This window comes from Mirounga leonina, unplaced genomic scaffold, assembly GCF_011800145.1.
Source record: "Mirounga leonina isolate KUSES-001 unplaced genomic scaffold, KU_Mleo_1.0 Mir_101799, whole genome shotgun sequence".
Taxonomy (NCBI): domain Eukaryota; kingdom Metazoa; phylum Chordata; class Mammalia; order Carnivora; family Phocidae; genus Mirounga; species Mirounga leonina.
In genome coordinates, this window is record NW_023270210.1 from 8,896 (window position 1) to 25,693 (window position 16,798).

Genomic DNA, 16,798 nt, shown 5'->3' on the forward strand with positions numbered 1-16,798 from the left:
ATTACATTACTCTTAAATTTTATTAATGCCTTCAGTTTGTGCGTCATTTAAAACAAGATATGTGCTTTAAAAAGCATTCTTATAAATAGACCAATGAACAGTTAAGTAATTTATCCCTAAAACATGCACATCATTTTTATTCAGGTGTGTATAAGAAAGGGAAATAAGCTTTAAGTCTTTTTCTTTGGATTAAAGACATTTGGAAATTATTATTCAGGAATGCCAAATGTTTTCCTGGAACAAATGTGTTTTCCAATAGGAAATGCTGATATAATTAAAAGGCATTAGTGTTGATAAAGAAGACCAAGAAACATTTGCGCCATGTGTGATCACCAAGAAGAGTTCTAGTGGGCCTAAAGTATATGTCAAATAAATGAATCTGGTAGCATGAATCGGAACGTTTAGATGGAAGAACAGATAGCATGAGCCAGATTATGAGACAGATATATATTCAAGGCACATGACTAGGATTACACAGGTGGCTAAGTTTTATAGACTACTTTGTTCATTTGGAAAATAGTCAAATGTAATATAATTTCCATTTACTGGCATTTATTGATAAATAAATGATTTAGGGCAGCAAATGTCCTTTCAGATACACACCACAAGTACGTAATAGGTAACAGATGCCAGTGTAGCCAAAGCAGAATGATTACACTCCAGTTTTCCCACACTGCAGTTAAATGGATGGTAAACTGTCTGGTATTATTTCTCTCTATATATATATATCATACTGTCTATTCTCAAGTTTCACAAAAAAATTCTTCAAAACTAGATTACAGAATTTATTAATCCATAAAAGATACTAAAACTATTATTCAACAGAACTCAAACCCAAACCCTAGAGTTGACTGTTCACTATATTCAGTTTGGGCTTTTCCCAGACTGGAAAAAATTCCCCATACTATCTCTCCCTTATATACCTAAAACACTAGTACATCCACCGTGGTTCTCTTATTTTTCTCTGGGGAGCCAGAAGAATTTGCCTCTCCACCTTCTCCACTACCCATTCTATTAACTATACAATTGCTCTAAATATCCACCAAAAAGAAAGAAGTATATAAAAAACCACAACCTTCAATATTTAAACCATCATCTTTTCAAATCAACTGCAATGGGGAAAGAGAGGATATCATGCTCTGCAAGGTTTGTGAAAGGTCAAACCTTTCTTCCTGGAAGTGAATACTAGAAGGACAAAGTTAATTCTGTGTATTTCTAATGGGCTAGCAAAATGTTCCCCATATGACTGACAGAAAATGTTTAAAACTTTACCTGCATGGGCTCCTAGAAACAAGCAGCACCAACAAATTAATTACAATTCCCCAAATAACGATTCTCCATTTAAATTGTTTTCAAGCACCTAAAACTCTTCAATAGCAAAAGATATTAAGACGAGATATTAGCAATGCTGTCTCTGGAATACTTTTGTGTGCAAATACAAAGTTCATCCAAAGTCTTAGTAGACAGCTCATAAGACCTGTGGTTTCTACCTTGGTGACAGCTATGTGCAATTACAAACAAAAACGTTTCTCTAAATAGATGACTCTAATAAACTAAAGAAACAAAAGCCTTTTTAAGGCTACTGCTGCAATAAATGGTTAAATCTGAAGTGCACTGGAATAAACTGGACAAAGATAAATCTGGAAGCGTACAACAGGATTAAAAAAAAAGGAAATAGAAGAGGGTTGAAGAGACTGGCAGACACCATCTGTCAGTATTAAAAGGCTTGAATCACATGGATTGCTTTTAACTCCTTGTTGTCTCATTTCCTTGGTTAATGACAACTTTTTTTTTATTTCTTCACACAGCTTGGCCATGTAAATCCACCACAGAGAGGTGACACGATGATATAGATGAACACCTAGAGGGAGAAGGAAGGCAATTTTATTTTCTTGAATCTATCATAGGCTCATAAATAATACATAAAGCATAGTAAAAACCTATTAACAGATACTGATTCCATTACAGTAGTAGTTGTGTAATAATATAATACACCAATCAAGTATTTTCAAAGGCAGAAGTGGAGTTAAAGGGATCCTTTCTGATACAACTCTCACACATTTGAATTCTAGTATACGTTCTTCATTGGGAGAGAAAGCAGTGGGGTTGTTTCTCTTCACTGGAAACCAGGCAGAATCAAGCTCTATGAACAATTCTTATTGAGACATCATTAATTATCAAAATCACAAATTATCTTAATTCTCCTGATGTATAATTTTATTATGAAGCATATGTTTAGGTTTTACACACGTGTCACTTTTCATTATTAGGATGATTAGAAATATTTAAAAGTCTGAGTAGAGACTCTGCTCTATATCGCCTATGAGCAAGAATGTTGCTATGAACCTTTTGGTGAATAATGACATGATAATTACAATAACCAAATCAAAAGAAAGCTGATGATACAAGTAACACAGTAAAAATGCTGGTCCTATTATAGATGGATTAACTTTTTAATTGTATTGGATTTTTGAAGTGTTTATATATACATATATATACATATATAATCTATATTTAAAGATTTTATTTATTTGAGGGAGAGAAAGAGAGGGGGCGGGGCAGAGCCCAAGGGAGAAGCAGGCTCCCCGCAGAGCAGGGAGCCCAATGTGGGGCTCGATCCCAGGACCCTGGGATCATGACCTAAGATACGCTTAACCGACTGAGCCACCCAGCAGCCCCTGAAGTGTATTTTTAATAGTATACGCTTGTTCACATTACTAAATTCCAAAAAACAGATTTATTTTAAACATTAGGATCACTGCATTGATTTCATCATTTGTCTTGCTTTAAATTACAACTTTTTTGATATCTTTAATGGGCTGATTTCATTACTCAATGCTAAGAAAAAAAACACATTTATGAATTCCATGCTTGCTCCCGAAAGTCAGCAGAGTGCTTTTGCCTTACTTCTCTACAAATGTGAGGGAGGGGGTGGTTTACAGCAAATTCTGGTTCTTAACGAATAAACTACTCACAGGTACACATACAAACACACACACACACACACGTACACAGATATTCCAGTATGACATGAAGTTGACTATTTACCACAGCTGAAATACAAGGATTTTTAAAGCTGAAGTACAATATATTAGGCAACAACAGCTTTTGGGAGAGACTGATACTGCATTAAGAGCAGTGCTATGTATGTAGTAAGTAATCAATAAATACAATCTGAATTTAACAATAATCCAGCTTTATAAATCATTGTAAATTTGCAGACCCAAGTAGAAGGAAGAAGCTAAGCTGAGGAGCCTAGAATGTGCCACCTGAGTATCCTGAGCAATGTGACATTCCAGGCTCTGGCACAATTTCTAGTATAACATCAACATATTGATGGCTGCTCTTCTCTGTTAGGTAAATGCAGCTATCTAAGGTGGAAGTCTTTCAACAGGGGTCAAGGAAAAGTGGAGCTGAGTCAGAGGTATCCGCACACAGTTAACTTTGGGCTTCTGCAAATGGCAAGAGGATAGGGAGAAAGGCTGCTTCACCCAGCCATAAACTACCCCCAAAGTAAAGCATCTCCCTCCCACCCTCTGTAGAGCAGCAGCTCTCAAACTTTTGGTTCAGGACCTATTCACACTCTCAAAAATCACTGAGGACTCCAAATAGCTCTTACATAGGGGGATTATAATTATCAACACTTACCATATTAGAAATAAAGCTTTAAAAATACCTATATAATTCATTTAAAAACAAAAATAATAAACCCATTATAGATAAACATAACTATATTTCTCCCAGATCAGTTTTATTTGTGTCAGCTTGGCTAGCTATAGTACAGAGTTACCCAATTAAACACTAACCTAGGTGTTACTGTATTTTGAAGATGTGATTAAAGCCCATAAATCAGTTGCCTTCAAGTAAAGCAGATTATCTTATATAATCCAAATTAGCCTGATTCAGTTAGAAGTCCTTAAGGGCAGAGCTGAAGTTTCCTTGATGAAGAAGAAATTATGTCTATGAATTATGCCTTTGCTCTTGCCCCAGCAGTCCAGACTGCCCTTCCTGACAGCCTGCCCTAAGGATTTTGAACTTGCCAAGCCAACTCCCACCATCACATAAGCTAATTCCCTGTGATGTATCCTTAACATATATCCAGAGAAATTCAAAGAGAGGCTACATCTGTTAACAAGGAGAACTCCACGAAAAAAAAGGTTACATTAAGAATAATAAGAGTTCTTAGAAATTTAAAGCATATCTATGAAAAATGAATACATAAGATGAATTGAGCTGAAAAGAAAATTAGCTTGCAGGCAAGAGTGAGCTATCTCTCAAATGTAATGCATATTAAAAAGGCTATCAGACATTCAGGATAGTTCAAAGAGGTCCAATATCTGTTTACATAGGAGTTACAAAAGGAGAACAGCATACAGACTCATTTACATTTATAAACATGAGAACTACTAAATAGACATTAGGAAATTGAACTCATGATGCATTAAAAGAATATTACATAATGGCCACTTAGTATTTATCCCAGAAATGAAAGGATAGTTATAAGTACATTTATTACTGTAATTCTATACATTACTATTAAATGCAGATAGTCATATTGTCAACTCATTGGGAAGAGAAATATTATTTCCCAAAATTAAATGCCTATTCATGACTAAAACTTCAGGCAATCTAGAAACAAAAATAAAGTTACCTTTGATGATAAAAATCCAACAAGAATTCGTAATACATATCACTCCTTTTAAAAAAGATTTTATTTATTTGAGAGACAGAGAACACGAGTGGGGGAGCAGGGTAGAGGGAGAAGAGAGCCCTACGCGAGGGAGGCTCCAAATGCCCTGAGCCAAAGGCAGATGCTTAACTGACGAAGCCACCTCGGCGCCTCTACGTATCACTCTTACAAATGAAATATTGGAAGCATTCCACTTAAAACCGGGAACTAAATAAAGATGCCCACTGGCACCACAGTTGTTCAACATTGCTAGTAACTGCAAATTATATATACATATACATACCTATATATAGTTATGCAGAATTATATAGAACGTGTGTATATAAATTTGATAACATTGAAATTATTAACAGACGGTAACATAATTTACCTATAGCACGAGTAGGCAAATGACAGCCCATGGCTTGTGAGCTAAGAATGGTTTTTATATTTTTAAAGGTTTAAAAAAAAAGGATATGTGACAGAGACTACATGCAGCCTGAAAAGCATAAAATATTTATTATCTGGCACTTTACAGAACGTTTGCTGACTCCTGACAGAAGAATCAGAATACAGAAGAATAAACTGACAAACTATTACAACCAGTAAGAGTTATACAAAGTTGCCAGACACAAAAACAGATCAGTTAGAAAAAAAACAGAAATAAAGAAACAGAGAATGCAATCAGCTAGAAAATAGAAATATAATTAGAAAATATGGAATTACAAAATGTAATTTTAAAAGAATCCCATTTCAAATGGGATGACAGAAACATTCAATATCCGGGAATATTTGGAATGCCTTGCCTGATTCCTTACATATAAACATTTAGGAAGATGGAGTTTAAGTACAATATTTTGGAGTGATTTCACAGGACAGCTAATCATTGAGAAAGAATTCCAGCATCCAGTTTCTTAAAGATTGAAAAATAAAATAACACACTAAAATAACAAAAACTTACAACTGATACGATGATGATGATGATAGTGAGTTTGAGATTCTTCATACACATGGCTCGTGCAAGATTTCTGCTGGTTGTTTTGAAGGTGACAGACTAGGAAAAAAAAAAAAAGATTTATTTGATCCCTGGCACTGACTACATAACCGATTCATAGTAATACCTGTAAAACTTTTACTTTCATTAATCATGTTGAATCATGAATTCATTACTGTCTTCACAGGTCGAGACTAGCCATTCATAATCACTAGTTCTCAGAAGCAGGACTTGGTCAGGTGTATGGTAAGCAGTACAAGCCCACTGGAAAAGCTTCTCCCCTTTTTCTTGTCCACCGAAGTAATGCATGTGGTGTCAAGAATCACAAATGGCTCTTCCTGCTAGTGTGAAAGCCTTTTCCTCTTTATGCTTCCAGGAAGAAAGGTTCCCTCTAAGCCAGTTGGTTGCAAACACATTTGCCTGTTCTACCCAATATAATCCTGGGATTTTTGAGCCATAAAAATCTGCTCAATTTCCATAAGAAGATATGTATTTACTTGTATGAGGCCCAAAACCCAAGGAACTTTGCTCCTTCAGTTACTCATTTTCTTTTGCAACACTGACTTCTCAATATCTACTGAACCATTCCCACCAGACACAAAGAGTTTAAAGCAACCAAACAACAAAATTCCCTAACAGCCCAGCAATTCCACTCCTAGGTATATATCCAACAGAGCTGTATGCCCAAGTTCACCAAAAGTGGAATAAACAGTTCAATTGTACACATACTTCATATATTCAAGAAGGCAGAGGGAAATACGCACATGTAAAGGAGACATGTGGAAGATATAAAAAAGAACCAAATCAAGCTTGTAGAGATGAAAAATATATGAGGTGGGAATAACAGCAGATTACAAACCACAAAATAAAACTAACAGAAGCTATCCTAAATGAAACACAGAAGAAAAAAAGACTGAAAAAAATGACCAGATCAATAGATCAACAGATAATTCTACAGAATCTGGAATTAGAATGGATTCCCAACAGGGGAGCATGGATAAACAAATTGTAGTAGGCAGACTTATACAACTGAATAGTACAAAACAATAAAATAAACTATTACCATATTGAACAATATGAATGAATCTCATAGATATAATAGTGAAAGAGGCCAGAGAGAAGCTAGTATATAACAGATGAATCCATTTCTATACCTTTAAGAATAAACAAAATATCATCTAGGGTAATGTAAGTCATAAAATGGTTACCTCTGTTGGGGATTATTAACAGGAAGGAGCATGAGGCAGCTTTCTGCAGTACTCGAAATGTTTTTTTTTTCTTGACCTAAGTGGCGGTTACATGCATATAGACATATGTGTAAAAAATAACTAAATGGTACACTTGCTGCACCTTATTCTACATATGTTATGCCTCCACAAAGAGAGACATCTGTTAATTAATTAGTACCTTTTGTTATTCTGGGTCACATAGTCAACAAAATTAAAGACTTATTTGGAAATTACAGGCTAAATACAAGACCATTCTAGCTAAACAGAGTAATCTTCGATTAAGAATTTGATCTGCAGATCTGAGATCAGATGCTTCTTTGCCCCATAGCAATGGGTTACAAAGTGAGCCATTATAAAAACCTGGTATTTTGACTTGCTGTATGGTACCACCCTTCCTCCAGTTACCATGTGCTTTGACTTAAAACTATTATCCTCCTAAAAACTACTGTTAATACATGTCCCTATAAAACTAACAATAACAATAAACACTGAAATAGCTCTTACTATGCACAAGACACCGTGTTAGGCACTTTGCGTGCATTATCTGATTTAATGACATATAGCTCCATTTTACAGACAATGATTCCTGAGGCACAGAGAGGTCAAGTAACTTGTCTAAGGTTGCACAACTACTAAGTGGCAGAGAGGGGAATCAATCCCAGGCAGCCTGACTGTAGAGCTTGTGCTCCTAACCACTACAATCTAGCTGCTGGTAGGAATAAACATGATGACTTACTAAACCATTTCACGGTGTAAACTACTCTGCATTTAAATTTCAAATTGTGTAGACCTAGAATTTCACTGATCTCTGCCCTCCATCTAGTCACATCTATTCACTATATATCTATCATCTTTCCTGAAAACCCCCAGCCACTATCCAGATGGAAAATGCAAAGACACACACAACTGTAGCGTAAGTAGGTCACAGGGACATACTGACTCTTTTAAGGCTCATTGGCCCTTCCCAATTTGACTCTTGCTTGATACAATGAAGGCTCAAGCTATCATGGTAAGCAAGAAAGTGACTGTATTGTCCAGTTTTCAGGATTCATACTGGATCACAACTGGCCTGCACATTTGTTTCATGTATCACAAAACTTTGGTACAGAAACAAATGGTATATGCAGACTATAAAGGCATTAATCTACAGCTTTAAAAAATTGTTTATGTATATTGAGTATGTTTTCCAAACCAAAATTTCATTAATGGTTTCTAATGGGTTGTGGCTTTTATTCTATGCCGCATTGTTACCCTTATCATCACAACATAATCACATCATGGAGTTAGAAAGGAAAAAACCCTGTAAATTATTAAATTTAACATGTCTCCCTATTATGTTAGTCATCAACCAGTTTCTCTACTTTATTTAGATGCTGAAAAATATTACCATATCCCATACTTACCGAATCCACAAGATTTTCTGTTTTATCTATCAATAATTCCAATCTTTCTCCTCGCTGAGCTACCAGATCTGAAAATGTTGGAAAAAACAGAAAATATGTTTATATTACAAATCTGCTATTTTTATCTTTAAGCCAAATCTGATTTTAATTATAGTTGGTATTCTTGACAACTCATATTTACTACAGAAGCACTTTTATCTTTAAGTAATAAAAGACTTTAGTAAAGCTAATCAACTAAAGTAGGGGTTGGCATTTTTTTTCTGTAAAAGGCCAGATACTGAATATTTTAGGCTTCCTGGGCCAAATGGTCTCTGTCGTAATTACTCAACTCTGTTAAACATAGACAATATGAAAATAAATGGGCATCACGGTATTCCAATGAAACTTTATGCAGATTTGATCCAAGGATTATAGTTTGCAAAGCCTAAATTAAGGGTATGATCTGAGAGTTTTAAAAAATGGAGCCCTCAAAATGAGTGAGAGTTGGACACTTACAGAATTATAGTATGACGAGTTCTACAGACCCTCTCTCCAACAAAACAACTGTAACTTGAAAAATTATAAAAACAGAAGCCATCAACATTTAAAGTCTCTGAAAACTATGAATATCCTAAGGGCATACAGCAAATGGAGAAACATATATAAAAAAATTATCTAATTCTTGTAAGAACAGTGAATCTATGGCATTTAAGCCATGACCTGCTCCATCCCTCAGCTGAGACAGAAACTCTACTCCAGGCAACTAAAGCCTGGAGGCTCTTTCCCTCCAGGTCTCAGTCAAAAGCTATGCTTTCTCCCCAGCAGGGGAAAGTCATTAACATTCCCCCTCCCATCCCATCCTACCCCTAGCTCCATGATGCAGAAGCTCTATTCCCACAAGGCATGCCCGATAGGTCTGAGGTTCCTTTCCTTCACCTAACCCTACACATAGGGCAGAAGTTCTATTAGAAGCTCTATTAGATTACACTGGATCAATTTATGTCTGGGGGAACTGTTACCAAAAAATACAGTTAGTGGAGGCTAACATCTGGGTGTGACACCAACAGAGGCAGACAAGCACTAGAAGCTTGACAGGGAGATTAGGAAAAGAGACACTCAGAGTTGTGTCACTCCAGTGTGACTACACATGCTCAAGGCTATCCCTCTGAGAAATGACATTAGAGACTGCACACTGTGGGAAAACTAAAGTTCAAAGAAAAAGTCCAGCCCAGTCACTAAGCAAATAACCAAACAACAAACCCCGGAGGATGGGAATCAGTACCCAGAGTTGCTATAATACATTACCTAAAACATCTAGTTTTCAACAAAAAATTATGAGATATGGCAAAAAAACCAGGAAACAGTAATCAATATACAGGAAAAAGAGCAGAGTTGTTAGAAACTTACTTTGGGTGGTGGTGGGGGGCTCAGCTATTGGACTTAGCAATGGAATGATACTGGAAATCAGTAGCACAACGAAAACTTATGGGATAAAGCAAAAGCAGTGCATAGAAGGAAATTTATAGCAGTAAACACCTACATTAAAGAGAAGAAAGATGTTACAGACTGAATTGTATCCCTCTGAAATTCACATATTGAAGCCCTAACCGCTAACGTGATGGTATTTGGAGATGGGAGACTTTAAGGTATCATTAGGTTTAGATGACGCCATGATGGCTTATGGTGAAATTAGTGTACTAGTAAGAAGAGACACCAGAGAGCTTACTTTGTCTTACTTTCTACCATGTGAGGACATAGTGAGAGGGGCCTTCTGCAATCTGGGAAGAGAGTTCTCACCAGAATCTAGCTAGGCAGGCACCTTGATCTTGGACTTCAAGCCTCCAGAATTGTTAGAAAATGAATTTCTGTTAAACTATCCAGTCTACAGTAATTTTTTATAGTAGCCTGAGCACGCTAAGAAAAAAAAAAGATTTCATACTAATAACTTTCTACCTTAATGAATTGGAAAAAGAACATATTAAATCCAAAGCTAACAGAAAGAAGGAAATAAAAATCAGAGCAGAAAAAATTAAATACAGAACAGAAAACACCAGAGAAAAATAAATGAAACCAGAAACAGGTTTTGGGAAAGATCAACAAAATTGATAAAACCTTGCATAAACTGACCAAGAAAAAAAGACAGACAATTCAAATTACTGAAATAATCACTATCAACTTCACAGAAATGAAAGGGTCCTAAGAGAATACTATTAACAAGAGTATGACAATGCATTAGATAACTTAGATGAAATGGATAAATTCCTAGAAAGACATAAACCACCAAAACAGACTCAAGAAGAAATAGGAAATCTGAATAATTACAACAAATAGATTGAATAATTATAATTTTTAAGATTTGAGTATAGTTGACACACAATGTTACATTAGTTTCGGGTATACCACACAGTGATTCAACTTCTCTATGTTATGCTATGCCTACCACAAATGTAGCTAACATCTGTCACCATATTATGCTATCATTGACTATCTCTACCTTTCACCCTTGTAACGTATTAATTTTCATAACTGAAAGCCTGTATCTCCCCCTCTCCTTCACCCATTTTGTCCATCCCCCACCACCTTCCCATCTGGCAAACATTTGTTCTCTGTACTTATGGGTCTATTTCTGATTTTTGTGAAAAGATTTTAGGGGGCGCCTGGTGGCTCAGTCGTTAAGCGTCTGCCTTCGGCTCAGGTCATGATCCCAGGGTCCGTCTTGGGATCGAGCCCCACACTGGGCTCCCTGCTCCGCAAGGAGTCTGCTTCTCCCTCTCCCACTCCCCATGCTTGTGTTCCCTCTCTCGCTGTGTCTCTGTCAAATAAATAAATAAAATCTTTTCAAAAAAAAGCAAAAAAGATTTTGAGAGAGACAGAGAGCATAAGTGGGGGGGAGGGGCAGAGAGGGAGGGAGAAGCAGACTCCCCGCTGAGCAGGGAGCCCGATGCGGGGCTCAATCCCAGGACCCCAAGAACATGACCTGAGCTGAAGGCAGACACTTAACCTACTGAGCCACTCAGGCGCTCCTCTGCTTTTTTTTGTATATTCGTTTGTTGTTCAGATTCCATAGATGACTGAAATCATATATGGAATGGTATTTGTCTTTTTCTAACTGACTTATTTCGCCTAGCATAATACTCTCTAGGTCCATCCATGTAGTCACAAATGGCAAGAGATCATCTTTATAGCTGCATAATATTCCATTATATGTACATACCACATCTTTATCCATTCATCTATCAATAGACACTTAGGTTGCTTCTGTATCTTTCCTATTGTAAATAATGCTGCAATAAACATAAGTATGAATATATCTTTTCCAATTAGTGCTTTCATTTCCTTTGGGCAAATACCCTGTAGTGCAATTATTGCATCATATGGTATTTCCATATTTTTTTCTCTTAGGAACCTCCATAGTTTGGACAATAGCTGTATCAGTTTACATACCCACAAATGCTGCATGAGGGTTTTTCTCCACATCCTCACAGATACTTGCTATTTCTTGTCCTTTTGATATTAGCCATTCTTATCAGTGTATGGTGATCTCTCATTGCAGTTTTGATTTGCATTTCCCTGATGATGAGTGATGTTGAGCATCTTTTCATGGGTTTGTTGGCCATCTCGATGTCTTCTTTGGAAAAATGTCTGCTCATGTCTTATGCCCATTTTTTACTCAGACTATTTGTTTTCTTGGTGTTGAGTTATATAAATTCTTTGTATATTTTAGATATTAAGCACTTATCAGATATCATCTGCAAAATTCTTCTCCCATTCTGTAGGTTGCCTTTTAGTTTTGTTGATGGTTTCCTTCACTGTGCAAAAACTCTTTATTTTGATATAGTCCCAATAGTTTATTTTTGCTTTTGTTTTCCCTTGCCTCAGGAGACATATCTAGAAAAATGTCGCTAAGGCCAATGTCAAAGAAATTACTGCCGGTGCTCTCTTCTAGGATTTTTATGGTTTCAGGTCTCACATTGAGTTCTTTAGTCTTTGAGTTTACTTTTTATGTATGATTTAAAAAAAATGTGGTCCAGTTTCATTCTTTTCCATGTATGTACTTGTCCACTTTTCCCAACACCATTTCTTGAAGAGACACTCTTTTCTTCATTGTATGTTCCAGCCTCTTCTGTCACTAACTGATCACATAAGTGTGGGTTTATTTCTGAGCTATTTTGTTCCATTGATCTGTGTGTCTATTTTTGTGCCAGTATCATGCTGTTTTGATTACTATAGCTTTGTAATATATCTTGAAATCTGGGATTGTGATACCTCCACCTTTGCACTTCTTAAGATTGCTTTGGCTATTCAGAGTCTTTTGTAGTTCCATACAAATTTTAGTATCACTTGTTCTAATTCTGTGAAAAATACTATTGGTATTTTGATAGGGATTGTACTGAATCTGTAGATTGCTTTGAGTAGTATGGACATTTTAACAATATTAATTCTTCCAATCCATAAGCAGGGAATAATATCTTTGTTTGCTTATGTTGTCTTCAATTTCTTTCAGAAATGTTTTATAGTTTTCAGAGTACAAGTTTTTCACCTCCTTGGGCAAGTTTATTCCTAGGTATTTTTTTTTTTTTTGGCACAACTGCAAATGAAATTGTTTTCTTAATTTCTTTGTTACTTTAGTTATAAGCATATAGACACACTACTGACTTCTGAGTACTAATTTTGTATTCTGACAATTTTACTGTATTACTTCTAGTACATTTTGTTGGAGTCCTTAGGGTTTTCTATGTATAGTATCACGTCATCTGCAAATAGACACAGCTTGACTTCTTCCTTACCAATATGGATGCCTCATATTTTTTTTTGTTATTTGATTGCAGTAGTCTGTTGAATAAAAGTGGTGAGAGTGGGGGCACCAGGGTGGCACAGTCCGTTAAGCGTCCAACTTTTGGTTTCAGCTTAGGTCTTGATATCAGGGTCATGAGATCAAGCCCCACATTGGTTTCTGTGCTGAGTCTGCTTTAGATTCTCCCTCTGCCTCTGCCCCTTCTCTCGATCTCTAAAATAAATCTTTAAAAAAAGGTATGAGAGTGGAGGTTCCTGTCTTGTTTCTGATCTTAAAGTGCTGCGATTTTCACCAGTGAGCATGATGTTAGCTATGGGATTGTCATATATGCCTTTACTTATTAGATCAAGCCCCACATCGGGTTCTGTGCTCAGTGCTGAGAAGCTTTAGATTCTCCCTCTGCCCCTTCTCTCGATCTCTAAAATAAATAAATCTTTAAAAAAAAGGTGGTGGGCGCCTGGGTGGCTCAGTTGGTTAAGCGACTGCCTTCGGCTCAGGTCATGATCCTGGAGTCCCGGGATCGAGTCCCGCATCGGGCTCCCTGCTCGGCAGGGAGTCTGCTTCTCCCTCTGACCCTCCTCCCTCTCATGCTCTCTGTCTCTCATTCTCTCTCTCTCAAATAAATAAATAAAATCTTAAAAAAAAATAATAATAAAAAAAAATTAAAAAAGGTGGTGAGAGTGGAGGTTCTTGTCTTGTTCCTGATCTTAAAGTGCTGCAATTTTCACCAGTGAGCACGATGTTAGCCATAGGATTGTCATATATGCCTTTATTTGTTAGATCAAGCCCCACATCGGGTTCTGTGCTCAGTGCTGAGTCTGCTTTAGATTCTCCCTCTGCCTCCGACCCTTCTCTCTCTCGATCTCTAAAATAAATAAATCTTTAAAAAAAGGTGGTGAGAGTGGACGTTCCTGTCTTGTTCCTGATCTTAAAGTGCTGCAATTTTCACCAGTGAGCATGATGTTAGCTATGGATTTGTCATATATGCCTTTATTTGAGGTATGTTCCCTCTAAAACCAGTTTCAGTTTTATAGTGAATGGATATTGAATTTTGTCAAATGCTTTTCCTGCCTCTTTTGAAATAACCATATGATTTTTATCCTTTGTTTTATTGATGTGGTGTATCACACTGATTTATAAATATACTACCATCCTTGCATCTCCAGGATCAATCCCACTTGATCGTGGTAATGATCCTTTTAATGTATTGTTGGATATGGTTTACTAATATTTTGTTGAGGATTTCTGAATCTATATTCATCAGAGATACTGATCTGTTTTCTATTTTTCTGATGTCTTTGGTTTTGGTATCAGGGTAATGCTGGCCTCGTAGAATGTATTTGGAGTTCCTTCCTCTTCTATTTTTTGGAATAGTTGGAAGAGAATGGGTATTAACTCTTCTTTAAATGTTTGGTAGAATTCATCTGATCCTGAATTTTTCATTTTTGGTAGGTTTCTGATTACTGATTCAATTTTGTTACTAGTAATTGGTCTGTTCAGATTTTCTATTTCTTCCTAACTCAGTTTTGGAATTTTGTAATATGTTTCTAGAATTTACCCATTTCTGGGAACCTGGGTGGCTCAGTTGCTTAAGAGACTGCCTTCAGCTCAGGTCATGATCCTGGAGTCCCAGGATCGAGTCCCGCATTGGGCTCCCTGCTCAGCAGGGAGTCTGCTTTTCCCTCTGCCCCTCACCCCTCTCATGCTCTCTCTCTCTCTCTCTCAAATAAATAAAATCTTTAAAAACAAAATATTTACAATTTACCCATTTCTTCTAGGTTGTCCAATTTCTAGGCATATATTTTTTTGTAGTACTCTACTGTAATCTTTTTATTACTGTGGTGTCAGTTATTTTTTCATTTCGGATTTTATTTATTTCAGTCCTCTCTTTTTATTCTTTTAAATTAAAAAAAAAATTAATTCCAGTATAGATAATACAGTGTTATAAGTTTCAGGCGTACAATACAGTGTTTCAACAGTTCCATATATTACTCAGTGCTCATCAAGACAATTACACTCGGGGCACCTGGGTGGCTCAGATGGTTAAGCATCCACCTTCGGCTCAGGTCCTGATCCCAGGGTCCTGGGATCGAACCCCGCATCAGGCTCCTGGCTCAACAGGAAGCCTGCTTCTGCCTCTCCCTCTGCCTCTCCCTCTGCTCATGCTCTTTCTCTCTCCATATCTCTGTGTCTCAAATGAATAAATAAAATCTTTTTTAAAAAAAGATATTATACTCTTAATCCCCTTCACCTGATTCACACCCCATCATCCACCTCCCTAGTAGTAGTCATCTGTTCACTATAGTTAAGAGTATGTTTTTTGGTTTATCTCCTTTTTTCCCTTTGTTCATTTGTTTTGTTTATTAATTCCACATATGAGTGAAATCATATGGTATCTGTCCTTCTCTGGCATATTTTGCTTAGCATTATACTCTCTAGATTGATCCATGTTATTGCAAATGGTAAAACTGCATTTTTTATGGCTGAATAATATTCCTCTGTGTGTGTGTGTGTGTGTGTGTAACACCTTTATCCATTCATCTATTGATGGACACTTAGGCTGCTTTCATAGTTTGGCTATTGTAAATAATGCTGCTATAAACACAAACATGTATATATCCCTTTAAACTGGTGCTTTATATTCTTTAGGTAAATACACAGTAGTGCAATTAAGAATAATAGGATAGTTCTATTTTTAACTTTTTGAGAATCCTCCATAGTGTTTTCCACAGTGGCTGCACCAGTTTGCATTCCCACCAAGAGTGCAAAAGGCTTCCTCTTTATCCACATCCTCATCCAACACTTTGTGTTTTTTTTTTTATTTTAACCATTCTGACTTGTGTTAGGTGATAATCCCACTGTAATTTTGATTCACATTTCCCTGATGATCAATGATGTTGAGATCATTTCAGGTGTCTGTTGGCCATCTGGATGTCTTCTTTAGAAAAATGTCTGTTCATGTCTTCTGCCCGTTTTTTAATACTTAGGGTTTTTTGGTGTTGAGTTCTAGAAGTTCTTTAATATATTTTGGAACAAACCCTTTAACAGATATGTCATTTGCAAAGATCTTCTTCCATTCAGTAAGCGGTCTTTTAGTTTTGTTCTTTCCTTCTCAGGGCAGAAGCTTTTTATTTTGATGAAGTCTCGATAGTTTATTTTTGCTTTTGTTTCCCTTGCCTCAGGAGACATTATCTAGAAGGATGTTGCTACAGTCAATGTCAAAGAACATACTGCCTGTGCTCTTCTCTACGATTTTTATAGTTTCAGGTCTCACATTTAACTCAATCCATTTTGAGCTTACTTTTGTGTATAGTGTAAGGAAGAGGTCCAGTTTTCCCACCACTTGTCAAAGAGACTTTTTCTCCATTGCATATTCTTGCCTCCTTTGTCAAAGATTATTTGACCACATAATTGTGGGTTTATTTCTGGGCTCTCCATTCTGTTCCATTGATCTATATGTCTATTTTTGTGGCAGTACCATACTGTTTTGATCACTATAGCTCTGTAATATAACTTGAAGTCTGGAATTGAGATACCTCCAGTTTTGTTTTTATTTTTCAAGATTACTTTGGTTATTCAGGGTCTTTTGTGATTCCATACAAATTTTAGGACTGGTTGTTCTACTCCTGTGAAAAATGCTTTTGGTATTTTGATAGGGATTGCATTAAATCTGTAGATTGCTTTGGGTATTATAGACATTTTAACAGTATTTCTTCTTCCAATCCATAA

The 16,798-nt window shown here is 36.4% G+C and overlaps 1 protein-coding gene across 1 annotated transcript in view; it reads right to left on the minus strand.

Annotated features, from left to right (window-relative positions):
• Window positions 1-239: 239 nt before the first annotated feature.
• Window positions 240-16,798, minus strand: part of VAMP7 (vesicle associated membrane protein 7) — a 60,773-nt gene continuing 44,214 nt past the window's right edge. Inside the window, exons 6-8 of the mRNA XM_035010434.1 lie at window positions 8,296-8,363; window positions 5,631-5,723; window positions 240-1,861 (exon numbers count right to left, since the gene is read on the minus strand). Coding sequence (XP_034866325.1) covers window positions 1,793-1,861; window positions 5,631-5,723; window positions 8,296-8,363 — 230 coding nt within the window. The 3' untranslated portion in view covers window positions 240-1,792. The remainder of the gene's footprint in view (window positions 1,862-5,630; window positions 5,724-8,295; window positions 8,364-16,798) is intronic.